This window comes from Leopardus geoffroyi, chromosome A2, assembly GCF_018350155.1.
Source record: "Leopardus geoffroyi isolate Oge1 chromosome A2, O.geoffroyi_Oge1_pat1.0, whole genome shotgun sequence".
In the NCBI taxonomy this organism is placed as follows: domain Eukaryota; kingdom Metazoa; phylum Chordata; class Mammalia; order Carnivora; family Felidae; genus Leopardus; species Leopardus geoffroyi.
In genome coordinates this window covers 24,162,396-24,183,196 of record NC_059331.1, presented here as the reverse complement: position 1 = coordinate 24,183,196, position 20,801 = coordinate 24,162,396, and the positions used below count along the sequence as shown (strand labels likewise).

The 20,801-nt window shown below is 39.9% G+C and overlaps 1 protein-coding gene across 16 annotated transcripts in view; it reads left to right on the top strand.

Moving 5' to 3' along the window:
• Positions 1–20,801, top strand: part of ERC2 (ELKS/RAB6-interacting/CAST family member 2) — a 937,892-nt gene that overhangs the window by 511,797 nt on the left and 405,294 nt on the right. For all 16 annotated transcript variants that reach the window (XR_006715875.1, XR_006715877.1, XR_006715878.1 and 13 more), the window contains one exon: positions 43–178. Coding sequence is in view for 12 of the 16 variants with exons in the window: in XM_045493241.1 (XP_045349197.1) it covers positions 43–178 (136 nt within the window). In the remaining 4 variants the exon portion in view is untranslated. The remainder of the gene's footprint in view (positions 1–42; positions 179–20,801) is intronic.

The window sequence follows — 20,801 nt, the reverse complement described above, 5'->3', positions numbered from 1 at the left end:
TCCAGTGGTTGAATTTAACCACACTCTGCTGACTTTTCTCAGGCACATGAAGGATCAGAATAAAAAGGTGGCCAACCTCAAGCACAACCAACAGTTGGAAAAGAAGAAGAATGCCCAGTTACTGGAAGAAGTCCGCAGGCGAGAAGATAGCATGGCTGATAACTCACAGCACTTGCAGGTGAGCTAAGCCTCCTCCTCTTTATACCTAAATAATTGGAGATTGACTTCCTCCGACATGCATCCTTTGCTGTGGAAAAATATGCACAGAAATGGGGGCCTTGCCTTAGCTCTGAGTCCAGCACTAATCGTGTACTCCCAGAGAACCCAATATGTCTTTACAGTTATGGAGTATCATTTTCAGAATGGTGCCCAAGAAGAGCTGATTATGCTATAAAATCTAATACTGCACAGAGTCTTGGTTCCTATACCTCACCTTAAAAAGTAAGGGCCGCATTTATAAAGTTGGCAAGAAGCTTAAAACATAGAAGCGTCCTCCTTTTAGAATTATATTTAAGTGGCTTTGGCGTTTGTAGAAGGGTAATGTATGCGTGTTATCACAGAAGGTATTTGAAAAAGGATGCTTTCAGATAGTTTACAAAACTGGTTTTGTTTTGTTCAAAACTCTGAGGCTCTGAGGCAGATCATTATTCTGTCTTCTCTGTGGAATATAGTTATCTCTGAACGGACAGCCCTATCTGAGAAACCAACTGGCTGACTGAAAACACCAATTTTTCCTCATTAACCATCCCTATTTTTGGCAAAGGAGCTCTCCCCATGTGCTCAATAAAACATTCAGGCTAAAACAGGGCATTTGCTTTGAAGTGCCTTTATTTATTCCAATGTGCTTTAAACAGAGTAGTTTAAGTTCAACTTGGCCAGAGTTCATGTTACATTTTGCTTATTAATTAGTGTCTTTCTGTAGTTATATATCAGGTTTCCTCCTTGGAGATAGAAGAAGTTAGATAGTTTCAATATGTACTCACAGTTCATCTTTTTAATTGACCAAAAGAGAAATAAGTAATTATTCTAGGGTAGGAAATACAAGGAAATGTCTTGCACAGAGCATGGCACATGGAGATTACTTAGCAATATTAGTTTCTTTTTCCTCTGTATCCTAGAGCTGCCTTAATGGTTTCAGTCAAGCCCCTTTGTTTGGATACCTGATTTGGTTTGCACAGTAGTAACATCAGGTCCTTTGTTCAGGCGTGGGACCACCTTCACATGGACCATTAGCTTATTTGAATCCACAACTTCCTCCGTGTTCTTGTCCCAGGATTTTGGATCTTAGTTTCCCCCCCCAGTCATATGAGATATTAAATTGGAGCCTATAGACTGAGATGATGAGAACTAAAATTTGTAGAACATTTTATTTCCAGGCATATAGTCTCATTTTTTCTTCACCACAGTGTTAGTGATTTTACATATGGTAAAATTGGAATCTCAGAAAAGTTATCAAGCGACATGCTAGTAAAAGAGTGGAGGTATACCTGACTCCGGGTCTCCCTGCTTTCAAGAAACTAATGTAGAGGAACCATAACAGTAGTAGCTATCATTTATAGAATTTTTCAGTATACTAGGTACTGTGCTGTGTACTTTATAGCACCTATTTAATTCTTATATGAACTGGGTTAGTTGGGACTCTTAGTTGCAAGTGACAGGAACACAACTCAGTCTTAACTAAGCAAAAAAGGGCATCAGTTAACTGAAAAGGACAGTTAACTGAAGGGTGGACTTCAGGCCTGACTTCATTCAGATATTCCAACAGTGGCATTAGGAATCCATCTCTACCCTACTCATAGTTGCTCTTTGTTGCTTTGATTCTTAGGAAAGCTGTCCACAGTGATGCCAACCATGGCCTCAGCAGCCAGCCTCCATTGTGAGCGCAGTCACCTTGGGGGAGGAGAAAAGTTATTTCTTAGTGGTTCTAGCAAAAGTTCAAAGAATGAAAGAATGCATATATTGACAAGGCCAAGATGTGACCACCTGGAGCTTAGAGGATAGGAGTTAGCCACACCCAAGTCATATGGGCTGAGAGTGGGAATAGGTGACTTCCCACAAAAAAGAAAGGAGTGTGTTGGTAGAAGTTATGCTGGACAGTAAAACTATAGAGTGCACTACAACCATCTACATGGTGGTTTAACTGTTATCCCATTTGATGTTTGAGAAGAAGGAGGCTGAGAGGTTACCTAACTTGCCCAAGATTACTTGGCTAGTAAGTGGCAGAACCAGGACTCAAACTTAATCTGACCATCTTTAGATGGTGAGAGTTCTGGAGAAGAGTTGTAAGAGGACGACAAGAAAACTGTTGAGTGGTGGAGAGTCTTCCTGGAGCGGTTGGGATTAGAGCTGAATGAGTCTGACATGGGAGGGATGCAGCAGTAGGGACAGCACTCCAGGCAAGAGAACCATCAGCAAAGGTATAGAGTCTGAGTAGAGCAAGGTACAGTCAGGGCACAGAACATAGCAGACGAATTGAGTGTCGTTTTCAGTGATGTAAATATTACTATCTTTCTTTAACTGATTTTGGAGCTTGAATACCCGGGATTTATTTCAAGCTTCAGAATTTACTAGCTGAATGTGCTTGGGCAGATGACTTACTCTCCCTTGGCTTCAGTCTCCTCATCTGTAAAATGGGACTAATCACAATTGCATCTACTCCAGAGTTGCTCTGAGGATTAGAGTCAATGCATATAGAGAATTTAGAATTGTACTTGGCACAATCTATGCTCATAGTAAGTGTTAATGATTAACTGTTATTATGAGAACGAAGAAAAGGTAAAAGGAACATTTTGTGAAATTGTCTATGATATATGTGGGTATTTATACAGTTCTACTCTGTTACGTGTTGAGCATCAAAGTTGCTGTCATTTCTATTTATAGTCATTTCTTTTCTAAGGACACATCTAGTTATGGAAATTAATGTCTTGTTTTGACTCATGAACTTTTGCATAGCAATATTTTTATAAGGGGCCTTGATAACTACCTCATAGACCTATTCATAAAAGATAGCATGGTCTGGAATTACTTAGTTGCATTCCTGACCACCCCAAATAAAGGATAGCATTTGAAATGCAATAAAAAGTAATCACGATTAATTTTGATGAAAATGTCTCTGATTAAGGTTAATAGAGAGTGAAACTCCCACTTTCTTGGATTGTTAAGCAGATATACTCAGATGCAATAATTACTGCCTTTTGAGGACAGAACTTTCCTTTCTTGGGACATTTGATTTTTTAATGTTACTGTTGTTTTAAGTATTTCCTGTTTATGAGTTAGCTTCTTAATCCTTTTAATAAGTGTCTGTCAACTAGGATCTTGTTTGATTGGTTACATGGGTGGTGGATTGGTTGGTAGTTATGGGATTGACACCTACTAAATTTGATTTTTTCTACACTAGTTTTTTTGTAATGGTTGGACGTGCTGACTTCTTGAATCAGCCAACCAAATAGGTATCATATCCAGAGAAATATCAGGTAGAGTGTTTTCTGCAACAATAATAGCTGTTGGATCAGATTCCAAAGGAGAGATTGAAGAGATTCAGCCTCTTATTAAAATTGGAGACAAAGTTGAATATGTTCAAACCAGGACATAATAGCAACAGGCAAAAACTGGGCCGTTTTAGTCCAATCTAGATATACAGTCATGCTAAGAAACATTTCACAAACCCAACCTTCTTTAGTTCTTAGGTTTATAGTTTTATGGCAGGAGTTGCATACTCAGATGCCTTCAGGGTCTAGGTTATTAGCATAAATAAGAAACAGGTTTGCATGTAAGAAAAAATTATTATGTCTCATTCTTTCAGCCTTTTAATTTTCCTTTTTGGTGGAGATGTATCAGTTAGCAACTGCCATAATAATGCTGTGTAGCAAATCATCCCCAAACTCCGTGACTTTAAAGCATCAATAGTTATTCTCACAGATTTTTCAGGCTAAGTGGCTCAGCTTCTCCAGAGTAGACTTGGATGGGCATGCCTTTTTCTCACTGCAGGTCTGTGGGTGGCTGGAGCAGTTCCATTCCACATGTTTTTATTCTGAGACTCAGGCTGAAGGGGTGTCAGTGACTTAGGAGAAACTCTTCTGATGATAGTAGCAGAGGCACAGAGAGTAAGCAAAAACATACAAGGTTTCATAAAGCCTAGACTTAAACTGACATTTTTTCACCCCACCCCACTGGCCAAAACAAGGCACATGGCTGAGCAAATAAGCAAGGATTGGGGAAGTACTCTCCCCATGAAGAGAACATTTTACAGGGGCAGATACAAGGAAGGGTAAGGGCTTGAGGCCAATTGTTCAATCTGTCAAAAGAGATAGGATTTGTAGAAATATTTCCCTACATAGGAAAAAACAATGACATAGACATAATGAAAATTACATCCTAGTATATGGATATGATAGAGAGTGGTAGGGACTGTGAAGAACTCAAGAGCCCATGGCTCATCAAAAGGAATTGAGACCACTAAGCTTTGGCTGAATGCTGCCACAAAGGTAGGTCTAGGGTTGAGAGACCCTATGATTGCCATAAAATAGAAATCTTTATGTGGAATCTATGGGTTTAGTTCACTTTTAAAAAGCACTGTGGGTTCTCTGAAGCACATGTGCAATGGAATTGACCACTGGTTGTCTCTGTTGCACAGCCCTGCATTCTGATCCCACTGGCTTCTCATGATACAAGGGAAAAGACCAGCACCCTAGCTAGCCCAGCTTGATCCATTAAGGACAGAAGACAGTTTAGTGCATTTGTCCTGAGTCCTTTTCCTTTTTTGTCTGAAAATACCTTGAATACCTTGAATTATTGCCCCTTGGAGAAAATACCCACAATCTATAGGAATAGAGAGTGTTCTTTTTTTTTTTTTTTTTTTTAATTTTTTTTTTCAACGTTTATTTATTTTGGGGACAGAGAGAGACAGAGCATGAACGGGGGAGGGGCAGAGAGAGAGGGAGACACAGAATCGGAAACAGGCTCCAGGCTCTGAGCCATCAGCCCAGAGCCCGACGCGGGGCAGAGAGTGTTCTTGATTTAACTTCTTAAATCATGTTTTGGAGAATTTGGCAAGGAGAGCAGGAAGGGGGGAGAGATAAAGAGCCATGAAGCTGAACTGTCCAGTTTTCAAATACCGACCCTTATTACTATTAGCTTAGGAGTAAGGCTGGGAACCTCTCTGACTCTCACTTTTTTTCATCCATAAGTGGGAATTACAGTCTCTACCTCCCTGGGTGGGTTAAATAAGATACACTTTATGAAAGGGCCTTGCACAGTACCTGATCTATGTAGGGTTCAGTTACTAGAGCTTTCTCCCAGAGAGACTGATAATGAGCTTTTAACCATAGAAGACAGTGACCATTGGGAGTATCGTCCAACAGATCCTTTGCAGCTATTTTATACTGATGAGTAATACAGATATAGAGCATACAACAATAAACGAAAGTTTCCAATAAAACATTAAACAACATATTGGGCAATAAGGAGGAAAATTTAAAACATTTTTCAAGTTTATGTTGAATTGTGTGTTAAAGGTGAATGTAAGATCATGATTTTTTTTGTACAATTCTGTAGAACTGTTACCCAGGACACAGATTGTGGAGGATGATATTTATGTCTGGCCTTGGGGCTTTGGGCTTCTGTGTGTCCCCTTAGAGATTGCATGGAGATTTTTCAACAAGGTGTCTTTCCGGAGATTCACACTAAATCGTCATTACCAGAATGGGATGCATTCCCACCCCATACCCCCAGCCTCTAGCTATTTCTTGCTGAGTAAATATGCCAATTTGAAATCCCATTGGACATCTTTGTAGATTTTGGCTGCAATTTTCCCTGTGCAGTTATCGAGTTAATGAACTAACATTCTAAGAAATGCACAAGCCAATATTTTATGCTCTTTTTCTGTTGTATGTCTGCAGAATTCTCTTCAATTTATTGCCTGAAAACTAAAGTCTGTTCTTGTGTGCTTCCGTTTCCAAATTATAGGTTCCCAGGGAACTGTAAAGTTTCTTCTCTGCCAGTGGTTAAACCCAAGTGTGATGAGTTTAAAAAGCAAATGAATGTTCCCATTTATTCTTGTCCTTTTAGTAGAGTTCTAAAAAAAAAAAAAAAAAAAAAAAGCTAGAAAGACAATTTTATTTTTCAATTTGTGTGAGCCTCTACATCCATGTCTTTTTTCCAAGGGGACTTCCTTTACTTTGCTTCTCCAATTAGAGTTAGAGGAAGTGTAACAGCTAACAGAGGAAGTGTAACAAACAACATAAACCTCAAAAAATGCATAGTTTTCAGCAAAACATATAGTTCATTATGAAGTTCCCAAGCATTAGTAAGTTGTTTCTTTGCAGAGGGACACATATGTTTTAAGCAGCAATTTTTTAAGCCTCATATCTGTATGTTCATCTCTCCAAGTCACTGAGTTAAGTTCATTTCTCTTTCAATTCCCTAAGCTTAAAATTGTTACTCTAACTGTGATCTATGTTCCTGTGTTATGGTACACTACTAAGTACTGCCATTAGAAGAAACCTGACCAGTGGAGTTAAGAGATCCATCATTGCCAAAACACGTTTATTCAGTTCCTGGTTTTTCATGGCTGTTCAGTAGGCACAGTGTAGAGTGATTTAGGGAGGCTCCATTTCAGCCATCTTGTTCAACATATGGAAAGATGCGAAAAGTTCTCCAAACACAGGTTTAAAAGAAAAATCCACATTTGTTCAAAATTGCATTAGAATTTAATATGATTTCTTTTAACACTCAATGCAAGGTGTTTTGTTTGCGTTGGGATTTTCAATCTTGATGTGTAGAGATTGGGATGTTCCATTAAGTTGTGAATAAATTCCATCACATTGTTGAAATGTGGACCGAGCCACGTCCAACATTTCCAGACTCTGTTCATGGTTTCAGACAACAAGAAATACTCAAGTATTTTTGAGTCTGCGGAGGGCACAGAATGTTGGAGGGTAGGACTGAGGTTTATTACAGAAGTGCTTTCTTTCCTTGGGGATTTATTTTGACATTTGTTTTTCTTTCACACTATAATCCCCCATGAGCTAAAAATGACTTTTGTTACAACCCGTCCCTATAGACAGTCTCAGAAAATCTTATTTGAAAATTAGTTTCTGGTAGCCTTGAGTTGAGTCATTACTCTTTGTAGTAACTCATAGACTGTCAGAGGTGATGAGGCATCCTGTGCAATGTATTTGAGAACTAACCATTTGTTAGAAATGTTCGAAGAAGCCCGGTGAAATCATGTAAATAAAACTTGTATATGGAGTTTTTCTTCTTTCCTCCCAATAAAGTATTATTTGTTTTTCCAAATGTGCAGTAACTTGCATGTTTCTTCTGAGAAACATATTTTGCTTTTTCCTGAGGATTTGTGACCTAATCTTCCACTTCATACAGCCCCTCTGTACAAACACAATATATTTCTATGGAAAAGAGAGGTTTACCCTTAATCAACCTAGTAGGTAGCCTAATCTACCTACTAAATTACCCCCTGGAGACAGAGTGGGGTCCATTATTCTTTTCTGAAGGGTTTTCAGGTTTCACTCCATTAGTGGCTCTTAGTCTTCAGCAAAGTGAATGTTTGTCAAAGGCTGAAGATCCTACAGAGTGAAATGCAACATATTTGTCAAATTAAATCATTATTATTATGGAAATAGAGTCCTGAATGCCCTGGGATGACAAAGCTTGAGGAAATGGGAGATGGAGAAAGGAAACTTGATGGAATAATATGGTAACCTCTTATTCATTTTGAAGGAGGCTCCTAAGAAGGATCAGACAATTTTTAGATATTATTCCATTTTCTCTTTTTGGTCCCTGAAATATAAATTGTTAAGGGAAAGGCAGCATGCATCCTCCCCTGTGCTCCCCAGTGAGAATTAGAAACTTTCATAGATGTACTTCAGGTCTAAGGAGAGAGGGGGGCTTGCTTTGTAGAATCTGCCTTTCTTCTATTTACCTTTAACTCTGACCTCTGGGCTTACTTTGAGGTGAGGCTTGGACCATAAACTGGAGACACCATTTTTATATGTTTATTAAAATCACTGCAGATAATCAGTTTAGTCAACAGCAATAACAACAAATCCCAGCCAGAGCTCTGGGTGCTTCTCAAAGTGTTTCCATGGGGGTAATCTTCATGCTGGATCTTCCCATTGACCTTGGGATTGGCTGGGGGCAAGTTTGTATGTTTTCGTTTTATAGATGGGGAAACTGAGCCTCAGGCAGTTGTTCACTGACTCATCTGCAATTGTAGGTATCCTTAAAGTCAAAGCTTTGAGGAAGTACTGATGCTTAAGAGTTTTTCCTGTGAGGGGCGCCTGAATGGCTCAGTTGGTTGAGTGTCCGACTTCGGTTCAGGTCATGATCTCACGGTTTGTGAGTTTGAGCCCCCACATTGGGCTCTGTGCAAACAGCTCAGAACCTGGAGCCTGCTTCAGATTCTGTGTCTCCCTCTCTGTCAGCCCCTCCCCTGCTCATGCTCTCTCTCTCTCTCTCAAAAATAAACATGAAAAAAATTTAAAAAAAAGTTTTTCCTGTGAAGGTCAGACAACCTCAGCTTTTGGAAACTGAAGAAATTGATTCCCCAGGCAAAAGTTTCTGAACCAAAAGTGCATTAAAAGTCACTGAGAAAAGAAACCTTTAGGGTGTGTACTTGGGAGCATCTGTAGCAGGTGCAGTATAATTTTCAAAGTAGAGAGAATGAAGGAATTACTGAAGAACCCACACTTTGAAGGCAAGGGGATTGAAAGAAGAAAATAATGCTGACAGCACACCTTATTTTCTCAGAGGTAGAATTCACATGATAACTCACACACACTAGGGACCCAGAAATCCCTAAAGGACAGTCATGTTCAACATGCATCAAAAAAACAAAAACAAAAACAAAAACAAAAACAAAAAACCAGTACAGTTAAACCAACTCTTCCTGGTCAGGGTAATTATGGCAGCTTTACCCTGAGATATGATTACCAGAGGTTAGTCAGGGGAGCACCTGCAAATCACAGTGCATGTCACCCCATCATCAATAACCTCTTTTTAATAGATGCTGGTATTTCAGCATGTTGCTATGCAAGGCAGAGACCTGGGCATGGTTAATTTTTTTAAAATGTTAACTTTGACTTATGGCTTTGTCCAGAACATTGCTAAACTGTATATTCCAACACTCCAGATTAAGGAAATGACAATCAATGACATGGGCAATGATTTAGATGGAAATCTTGCAAAAGGAAAATACAACTATAAAATCTGTTCCTAGTCACTTAATAGTCTCTCCTGTAATACACATTTGGGAAGTTGGTAATTTGAATTTATGATACTTTTAATTTATTCTCTGGTATTACACTTTCCCTCTACATCTTACTTATTTATGTTGCCTGGAAAGCCCCTGCAATGTTTAGAAATTATAAGTTTTTCTTACTAGCAAGGACCTTACATTATTTAATACAAGCCCCTTGCTTTGCTGCTGAGGGATGTCAAGCCCAGCAAAGGCACATGACCTGCCCAAGATTCCAGCTGGAGTTATTGGCAGAGGGGAGACCAAATCTCAGGCCTTGTGCATCCATGTCTGGTGGCATTTGTGTAGCCCACTGAAGCTATATGTCTGCCTTCAGTAGGATTTGAATCATTACTGTAAGCCCCAAACTTGGGCTTGTGCTCTCTCAGCACTGGATATTAGATTGGCCATTTAAGATGACATAAAATGATTCCTCAGAGTACACTAAGCTTCGTGCAAAGTTTATTTTTTTTAATGTTTATTAATTTTTTAGAGAGAGAGAGAGAGAGAGAGAGTGTGACTGAGGGAGGAGAAGAGAGAGAGTGGGAGACACAGAATCTGAAGCAGGCTCCAGGCTCTGAGCTATCAGCATACAGAGCCCAACATGAGGCTCAAACCCACGAACCATGAGATCATGACCTGAGCTGACGTCAGATGCTTAACCGACTAAGCCACCCAGGCACCCCTGCTTTATGCAAAGTTTATAAACAGAGTATTCTATCATCTTCTGTGACTCTTTTTTATGTCTTTAAAATTGGAATACCTAAAGAAGTGCCAGGTCCTTGGTGAAGAAAATTGTGAGAACAGACTATATAACTTAGGACTTTTTAGATGGTAAATAAAGATCTGTTTAAGTTATTTATACCTTTGCCACTTTCCTCAACCATAAAGGGATGTCACCTGTAAAGGGACTCAGGAAGTCTCTTGTCATAGGAAAGAAGCGTGGATTGCTTAAACATTTCAACAATAAGAATATTAGCCACTACTTTTTATTGAGCAATGAATTATCCTAATGATAATGTCTTTGGTTTAGTTCCCTGCAAAACTGAGAGTGAGATTAACATTCAGGAGGTTTATTGGGACAGGGGGATCTCAGGAAGAGAGAGAAGCAGGACTGGGCACTGGAGAACTTGAACTGGAATGTAGTTGCAAGGGATGCTCAGTATTTCCCATCAGCACCCCATGGAGGTGGGGTGGCCATTTTGAGGGAGTTGACCCCAATTCAGGTGAGAGGGCTGGGCCTTTGTTACCCCTCATCAATAAGTAAGTGGATCCCAGCAACCTGTGGGAAGGGCATAACCTTGGAAGGCACATCCCTCGCAACTAAGGAAGGAATGCCTTAGTCCTGAAGAGGAATCTGGGCAGGACACCACTTCATCGACAGTGAGTATGTGATGTGTATGTGGTATTCTCCTCTTTGACGCCCAAGGAAGACACACACAGTTGGTCTCAGGACTCTTGCCTACCCAGCTTCACACTTCTTTTCAATACAAAAGACCAAACCTAGTTAAAAACTAATCCTAGTTGGCCAAGTTGCTCTGTATACCTGTTGACTTGTTTAATCTTCTCAAGAAGCTTCCCAGGTAGCTACCATATCTGGAACCATTGTACAGTTGAGAAGATTGGGACTTGGTGACGTTAAAAAGAGAAGGAAAAAAAAAAAAAATAAATAAAAAAAATAAAAAAAAAAGAGAAGGAACTGGCATTCTTTCTCAGGTCTCAGTCATGAGTGGGTGCACCCCTCTCTCCTGTGCAGACTGTTTCTTTATATGCTTACTGGTCCCAGTAACTGTGGCACCAGTGAAGATGATGGTCAAGCTACTCCAAAAATGGAAGAATTAGATAGCATAAACTTGGGTAAGGAGGCATCATGTGAATTTTGTGGAATAGTGGAAAGTTTTTTCTTTTCTTTTTTTTTTTTAAATAATGGGAGAGACTGGGATGCTTCTTCAGGGCATGCAACGCTCTGCCCTGAGTTCTGCAAGCAGCCCCACTGATGCTTTTTGAGGACTTTTGTGTGCCAGGTACTGTGCTACTTGTTGCAGTTTAACAGTTGGTAAGACAAGATTCTTTACCTTTGAATATCTCAAGATCTTTTTCCTGACTAAAGATGTCCTTCCCTGGGCATCTGATTTGCAGCAGCTTCTGTAAGTGAACCAGATCATGTGTTCCTTGGCTGCTTCTTGCTCTGGAATGAAAAACCGTTGGAAGGAGGTAGCCATGAGGGTATGTCTGCAGCTGGACAAGTCAGAACAGAAGCTTCTAGAAGGCTATCTGAACCACAGGTCTGCTCTGGGCTACAAGGAGTTGAGTGGGTAAGGAAAGAGAGTACCAAGGCAGTTGGGGATGTGGGTTCTAGTCTAGGCTCAGTCACTAATTAACCATGTAATCTTGGGCAAGTGATTTTTTTTTCCTCTCTGAGCCTGTGTTCTCATCTACAAAATGAGAGGCTTGTATTGGGGTAAGTCCCCTTTCAACTCCAAAATCCTGGCATCCTGAGACTAACTTAAGGGTGCTTCATGTGATAATTAAAGGTGCCATCCAAGAGGGCAGCTCATGGACAACTGGGGATGCTGCTGCCCACATAGAGCATCCATGTCAGTAGCAAGGATGTCTTCCAGTTGGGAATCCATTGGTCTCCTTCAGTACCAGCTGTCGTGCAAATATATTATTTGGCTTTAAATATCATTTATTCTAAACTCTTTCTCTTCTCTATCTGAAGTGCCACATCTGCCATTTTGAGAAAACTTTGTTGTGTGCACTAAAACATAATGTTTTCTTTCTTCAGAGTAGTTGGTTACAATAACACATCCACCGATTGCTACTTTTTTAGTATAAGATAAAGATTAGAACTGTGACAGTCTGGACACAAGATACACAATGCAGGAACTCCTCAGAATTGAGCCACCTGGGTTTCAGACTTCTTTCTCAAGAGCAGGATCTATGTGGCTTTTAAATGTAATTGTTGGTGAAGTAGACTATTATTTTAATAAGCCACTATGTCATAGTGGCTATTTTCTCCCTCAAGTATGTGGGTCATAATGAACTGTGGGAAAATGGAAAGAGACTAATTTGACAAAAACCGGGTTGATCTGATCTAGGTTCACATTTCCCAAAGCATGTTTATCAAAGTGAAATTCTATGAGATATCATTAGAAGAAAGGATTCCATTTGTCAAATGTTTTTGGAAAACAATACATACTCTATCCTGTGCTTGGAGAACCACTATGCATATTAGCATAGTCAAGACTCTGGATGTTCTGTAATCAAGGGACCTGTTTAATGTTCTTTAATCCAAAATTTCTCCAAGTCATTTAATGAAAAGAATTTTTCTTTTCCTGGAACATCTGTTTACATTGCAAAGAGTTAGTATTTTATGGAACTTGGGTAAATGCTGTTCTAGACAATTCACAGTGCTGATAACTGAGATATACAATTAGCTCTTTGATTATAGTTTGAGATTGAAAAAACTCTGCAGTGACACTGTATTAAGCATAAAATTATCTTTGATGAATAAGAATTCACCTGGGCATCTTGCAGTGTCTTTGTGCCTGCCACTTGATTAAAAAGCAGTTTTGTTAGAATGATTGGCCAAGAGAATTCTACCTCTGATATACTTTTTAAAAATTGCACCTCATTTAAAAAGCTGATGTTTACGACAAGCACAGTGATATTCCCTATCACTTCTTGACTTTGGGATCTACACTGACTTCTGATCATAAACTCACATAATGCTATGCCCCAGATCCAAATTAGATGAAGAATGTTTTGGAGGAATAAGTGGAAATTATTCCAACCTTAAAATATACAACTGAATTATTTTAGGTATTTGTTGTCAATTCTCGTTTGGACATAGTTTTGCCCTCTTCCCGCTAAAGCCGTTCTTTGGTATGTGGACTGTAGCTCTTTAGGTTCCTGCTATGCTGCCAAAATCAATTGTACGGGTTGAAAATGAAGCACAGAGCGTCCCTGTGTTGTTACTAGCAGGCTTGTTTTTATTTTGGTTGTACTTATTTGGCTGTGAAAGGAACTTTATGAGAAATTAGAAAACTGCAAATTTGGACACGTTAACAGTTAAACAATATAACCTTGAATGTATGTATGTCTCCTGGATGCCTGAAGTCTGATCATAAATGAGCTTATAATTTCTGAATGAACTACACCTCTCTTAACCTGGCTTAATAAAGGCCTTACCCTTTTAGTCACCTTTCAGGTTATTTTGTCCTTTACTCTAAATGGGGGTTTAAGGCCATCCTAGACTATGTCTTGGTCGACTGGATAAAGTTTCACTTCACAGGAATTGCCACGTGTGCACTGGAGTCCAATGTTTGAGACAGGGTGGTAGTTAGCAGTGCGTCTTTGGGGACTAGGTAGTCTGGGAGGTACATTACAGCCAAAGGAGGACCCTCTTTTCAGCTGTAATAGGTTTTGTAACATTTTAAATTCTTCAGACTTGTTTTTTCCCCACATAAAAATAAGGTCATACATATCTCTATATTTTAAAGCTTATGAAATCGAAGTTGCATTTATATATTCTTTCATTCCACAGTCACTTGTGTCAGGCTCTGTACTAACCTCCTTGGTTTCTGAGACCAGGTTCTTCTCTCTCATACTGTCTAATGGACAGACAAAACCATAAAGACATAAACATAACATAAGACATACCACGAGATGGGGAAATAATAGCCCAAAGAGATTTTTAAAAAAAGGTTGGAGTAGATAGCAGTACAAGTTCAGAAGATGAACACTGTATGCAAAAGCAGCCTGAGTTTTTGCACCCAAGCCACCTCCTGTAGCTTTGTTGGGCTTCCCTGCAAATGTTTTCAGGCTGAGGGATGGACCCTTTCCCTGGTTCTGATGAGCACTACCTTCTGTTATTTATGAGTCAGGAAATATCATTGTATACACCCAAATATAAGCCACCCTGATTATATAGCCATCTACTATTTCTAAATTTCATAAAAAATGTTCACATTTGACTATATAAATTTATAGGGGGTATAGATAAAATAGTCAAGATGTCTACTTATGATGCTTATTTTGTTTATTTGGTTACATCTTAAATCACTGATTACTTTTTGTCACTGTTATATTTAATGGCAGAATCTCACCCGAACTATCCACAAACATTCTTTACCCGAGAGCCAGTGACCCTCTGGAGGGGCTTTTCCATCACCTGGTACAGACTTCCCAGTCTAGTTGCCTTCACCTCTGAGCACTTTGACCCCAGTACTTTGGAAACACATATATGAACAACTCAGTGGAATCTTACAAAAAGCCACAGACACCCATTCACATAACATTAGCAGGGTTTGTTTGATAATTTTTGGATACATGTAAATATTTTTTTCTCTTTATCATGTAGAGCTATAATTGCTTTTTCTATGGTGTGCTTTTACCACACTGGTTAAGAGAATGGATTCCTGGGTTATTCCTGATGTTGCCACTTGCTACCTGTGTGATGTGAGAAAAGTTTCTGGATCTTAGGTGACGATAGTACCCACCTCCTAGTGCTGTGGTCACTTAGGAAACAGCACTCAGCACAGAGTACACGTTGGCCAGTGCCACGAGGATGCTGATGAGGCTGTTGATGTCATGTTGTTGTTCCATGTTTACACTTGTTAGGGAGCCCCAGAGACCTCACCATAGCCTGCAGCACCCTGTGCAACTGGCCCAGGTTTTCTTTGAGACTCCTTTCCTCCCATTGTCCCCTTCACTGAGTGCACCAGCACACCAGTCTCCAAGCCTGCCTGCCCTTGGATCTTGGAACTTGCTTTGCCCTTGACTAGAATGCTCTTTCTTCAGATGCATGTGTAACTTATTCCTTTACTTCATGCAGGTCTCTGCTCACATGTAATCTCCTCAGAGAGCCTTCTCTGAATGTTCTTTCTAATTAATTGTTCTTGTAATTCTTTATGTCCCAACCTGACTTTATCTTTCCTCATCATGCGTAGCTTAGCCTAAATATAATATAGTTATTTGTGTACTTGTCTCCTAGCTGTCTTTCCATGAGCACATGGGACTTTGTCCATCTCCCTTCCTAGAATGTCAGAATCTCTAATGTATCTAGAACAGGATTGGCCCTTGGTAGGCATCTAATAAATATTTCTGACTAACTGAATGAGTGAATTATGATAAGTGAGCAGAAAGGAAAATGAGCTCCCATAGCATTTCTGTGGATTGGGAGCTGCTGACTTCACAGAGAGAGAAGGACCGGGGAGCTCTGTCCTGGAGGAAAGAGGATTGCCTCCCCCTGGCCAGCAGTGCATGGTGGGGGGCTTGGAGAGAACAGGGGAAGTGTGTTCCAACTGAGATTCTATGGAGGCCTCCTTGGAAGTGAGGGCTTATGTCTTACTGCTGCTGTTTCATTGCTAATAAGTAATAAGATAATGATAACTTATTATTAATAACTGTGGGATAAGTAAATCGCTGAATAATCAGACAATAGAAGATGTACCCGCTAGACCTTGTCATGAGGTTTGTTTGAACAGGGTTTTCCTTTAAGAGCCATTCTTGTTCACACTTAAAGATGTGCATCTTTAGAGAGCTGCCCTGGTTATTTTTCCTTCCTCACTTCAGCTACAGGGGCACCGTCCCCATTGGAAGCTGCTTGGAGTGACCTTCCTTGAGAGCAGGGCCAGCAGCATAGTGAGAGGACCTCATTCCACCCTGGCCTCTGAGCAACGGCCTTGTGTGGCAGGCACTCTCTATGCACACGTTTAGGAAACACAGTCTGCAGACTGCAAACATCTGGAGAAAGGTGGCAAAATAAGCAACAGGCCCCTTTGAGCAGGTTTTTCCTCCTATCTTAGTTCTGCAGCAAAGCCATTCTGTTATGAATGTTCAGGTCTTTGATCTGATTAACTGTTGTAAGAGTGGAGAATTTTTCATTAAGAATGAGTTTGTTTATTGTTTAACTGGCATATGGGTGGAGTCCTAGAGTCATTTATAACTGTGCCGTGGGTACCTGCTGTGTGCCAGGCACCATGTAGGGGGCACTGAGTCAGTGTGAGTGTGATGGCTACATCATTGCCGCCATCTTCAGTAGTCTCGTTTTGACACTGTCATTTCCAAATGCATGTTTCCCTTCTCAGCCACCACCCAGTGGAGCTCGCATACACTTCCCTGCCCAACGGCTGTTACTCAAAAGCGTTCTGCAACACTCCTGGCCATTTTACAAGCTGCACAAGAGACCTTACTCTTTTGTAATCACAACACAAGTTTCTTTCCTAAAACCAGAGTTTCCTATTGTGATCAGCAGCCTTATTCCCCACACTTGGTTCTCAAAGACATGTGACTATTAAGTTATGCTGCTGGCAAGATACTTTGTCACAAAAAAATGTGCCAGACTTTGGAAATGGTTCCAAAGGCTAGTTTCCCAAATTGTCTTGGAGAAAAGCCTGGCTCTTTGGAATAAATAATAACCTCCAAGGTGACTCCTTAGAATAAGGATGATGTACATGGAGATGGCATATTTTGTCAACTTATCTTTTTTTCCTCACACCCCATATTTAAATTTTGAAATGAAGCAATCTACTTTCTAGGCATCATACGAATAATATACTGAGTGAGTTTCCAACTTTTCATATGGCTGCTTCTATACAATTCTGCTTCTATACAATGAAAGATTCAAATCATTTACCACTACACAAAAAATTTATGTTGCCATCATTATGTTGACATTGTGGATGCCACTGACTCCTTGGAGGCCTAAATTATCTAGAAAATTCCCTGAGTTCTTCCTGATTTTCTTTCTTATTCTAGATTTGGTTTTTGTTCCTTTCCCACTTCCCCTTTCACAGTGGAGGCTACATATCAATGGCCATCACTTTTCATTCTTTTATCTATAGTTACACAGGTCTGTAATCTATTGCCCCTCCTTCCACTTTGTGGCTTTGTGGTATTGGGATTTCTTAATCTTGCTGTGCCTCAGTTTTCTTCTCTTAAAAAGGGGATAAGAAGACTGACTATCTCACATATTTGCATGAACCAGTGACATCTCAATGTAAGGTCATTACCACAGTTCTTTGTGCATGGCATGTGCTCAGCAAATGACAGACACGATTACTTTTGCCATCATCACCAATACTGTGGTTAGCATTGACAAAGTCATTTTCTGATACGATTGTTGAGGCCGTTGTTAATTTTAGGTTTTCTGTTAAACTCTCAATTCCTTGGGTTATACTGTATTAAAGATTTGCATGCCTGTTCTGGTAGTTTGGCACTGATTGGGAGAAAAATCTAAGATTTATGTCTTCATATACTTTTTCCAAGCATTGTAAATTTTTAAAACTTTTCTTAATGTTTGGCAGGAAGTCATATCCTCATTGTTTGAGCACACATGCACATGTGGTATATATGCATGTCTATAGATGTATATACACACGTATGTATATCCATTCCCAAATTGTTTTATTTTTTACTTGAAGCATCATAGCCTCCTTAATTCTGCTTGCTGGAGTTAGATGACTATATTTTCCACCTCTAAATTAAACACCCAAAGAATTTGACACGCAGGCACCAAAGTGGTAGCCTTTAAAAAGCCACTAACTTCACACAGACAGATACTTGAGACAGAAAGCCTTTTCTTCTTTGTGCTCACTTGGTGTCTGGCTTCACCTGGTTGGGTGAAGTGAACTATGGGTAGGTTGAGCTAAATATGGCCTTGCATACCCATGTGGTGGACAAGGGGTTCCCGTAAATCGAGAGGCTGGATGCTGTCTCCAGACTGGAGGCCATGGGAGTGAGGAGACTAAGGAGGAAATGGCATGGCTCCTGTGGCCAAGTGGTTTACCTGCAGTTGGTTTGGACCACAGAGCATACTCCAAAAGTACTTTGATGGCTACTTGGTTAATTTGATTGATGTTATGGGGTGTGGGAGGGAGGCAGGACCCCTGAATAGTATTTATAATGCCTTGCACATACAGGCTGCAGAGGCAGCCACAAAACCAAGCTAAACATAAATTTTAACTATGAAATAAATTTTAGAAATGTTCGATATGCTTCCTCACCAGACTAAGTGCATGTAGCTATTATTACTCTTTCTTCTCATACCTAAAGCATTTCGTTTGCCATCTTTATTGTTGCTTAAAGTTTGCAATTAAAATCTGACCTGACCAATATCCATGTATAGCTGTTTTGCTTAGAAATTAAGATTCTTTTCTTTGGCTTTATCTTTGCATAGAGGGCAAGTTGTTTCCCTTCCCGGCCTAAAGGTTGGCACTTGTGATTTGGCATCGTTATTTCTTTATTCATCCTAGTAATTAACAAGAGCATTTTTTCCTGGCCAAGCCCATGTATTAATTACTTGCTTTTTCATGGTTCCTTGTCAAAATGTATGTGCATCTCAAGATAGATTGCTTTATTCCAGCTGGGTATTTATTGAAAATAATTCCAGGACGGCTCAGTCATCAGGGTGATCTATCACTTTTGGAAGATTTTGCCACAGTTATGAGCAGGAACTGGACAGTTGCTTTTCTGAGTGCTGAATGTGTTGGGAATATATTTTAAGAGGTACCAGAAAGTGAAAGAAAGCTAATTGTGGAATGAGGAGTGTATGGCATTTAAGCTAAGACCTGAAGCAGGAATAGTAGCCAGTCAGGCAAAATGTTGAGGGAAAGAACATTGTAGGTAGAGGAAATAATATGTGTAATAACATGTGTACAGGTCCAAAGGTGAGCATGGGTTACCTCTTCAGAGGAAAAGCATGACACACATATAGAATTATCAAAAAAAAAAAATAGTATATATCTTCTAGGGTTGTTGTAAAGATTAAATCTGAGGAAGTTCATTAAATACTTAATGCTAGGCACAATAGCAACAATCTAGTAACAATAGATGTCATAATAACAACATCATTATTGCCTCCATCTGCTTTAAAGCTCTTCTCTGCACATAGTAACTCTTAAAAATACTTTAACAGACGTAAAAGGAAAGGAGCATTATATTTCTAGGAACTACTCAGGCCTCTTATCCCCCAGGTTGTTCATCATTCAAGGTTTTCTCAGGCCCTAGCTTTCTTTAGACGTACTCTCTGTCTTCAAACAGATCTGCTTTGATTAGTGAATGGAGACAAGCAAATGGAGGTTGGACTGGAGACATTTATTGCAGTGATGAGAACTTGCAGAAACATGGGAAGAGACTTACATGTTTCTCTATTTATAGAAATCCAATTGATCCTTAGTTTGTAGGGTCAAAGAGGATGAGAACTTAAAAAAGAAAGAAAAATTTTCATTAAGTGTAATACAAATACAGAATACAGCTAAAAACACATGTATGTACAGCTAATGAATTTATAACACCTTTGAATCTACCACTCATGAAAGGACCTAGAACTTTCTAGTTATCCCAGAAGCCCTCCAAGTGATACTGCTCAAATGAACTCATTTCTTTCCCCCAAAATAACCACTGTCTTGATTTCTGTGGTAATCATTGTCTTACTTATCTTTATATTTTTTTCTTACCCAGTTGTATATGCCTACATACTGTATATTAGATTTTTCCACTGTTTTGTCTGTTTGAAAACAAGATTTGAAAGTTCCGCTTTGGAGGAACTGGAATGAAATAAAAGTGGCCATGTTAGGAAGACCCAAAGTCAACAAAATATAGTAGGCATAACTTGGAACTCAACCAGGGTTGGTGACAGAGGAAAATTCTAGGAGAAATTGGGGAGAGAGTGGAGGTGCATGCGAGAGAGTGGAAGAGCCCCTTCCCAGAAGAAAGCCTTCTGTCAGGTGAAGAGGTCTTGCCTTGGAGATTGTGCACAGCAGAATGGTAGCTCTGAGCTGGGAGTTTTAGGATGAGTTGTTTGTTTATACTAGTCTGGAGTTCCTCCTTTGAAAGAACCACAGTCATTTGCCCAGAGCCTGAGGCTCACCGGAGGGAGATCAACAATCAGTGGATAGGAATAATGAAAGGAAGATGAGAGTGGGAGCCTCCCTCTGCTGGCCAAGGAAGAGTGACCCTGGACAAGGAGATGGAAAGAGAATCAGAGGTTGACTCTCTACTACAGGAACAAAGGGATGGCAGAACTCCCTGAGTTCAGTCGTTACCTAAGGATCTTTAAGAAGGGAGAGGAGTTGGGGGAGACAAGGCCTAGTTCTGAGAAGTTACTTCCAGTTAGTACTTACCTTTCTAACTTCACTATTATATGCCATTTTTAAAAGTCATGCTCAACCTCTTTATAGTTATTAATGTAGACTCTGAGACCCCAAACATAAATGGGGTTTTTTTTTTCCTTTTAGAAGAACCAGGAAGATCTGGGGAATAGTTTAAGCGCATGGCCCTTGAGGGCCTGGTGAGAGAGGAACCAGCTGGGAAAGCTTATGATAAGGCAAGTCCCCAGATCATCTCACAGCAAAGAGAGGATGGACAGGGATCCAACTGGGAACTGAGTTGCCCTCCATTCCCTGGGGGTGTGTTGTAGGATCTCGATTTTAACTCTGCCATTTCTATTGACTAACTACATACACATTTTTTTAAAAAGAGGGTGGAGGAGCTCCCTGGAGTCAGTTACTTGAAACTATTTATTGAGCTCCTCCTGAGTGCCAGC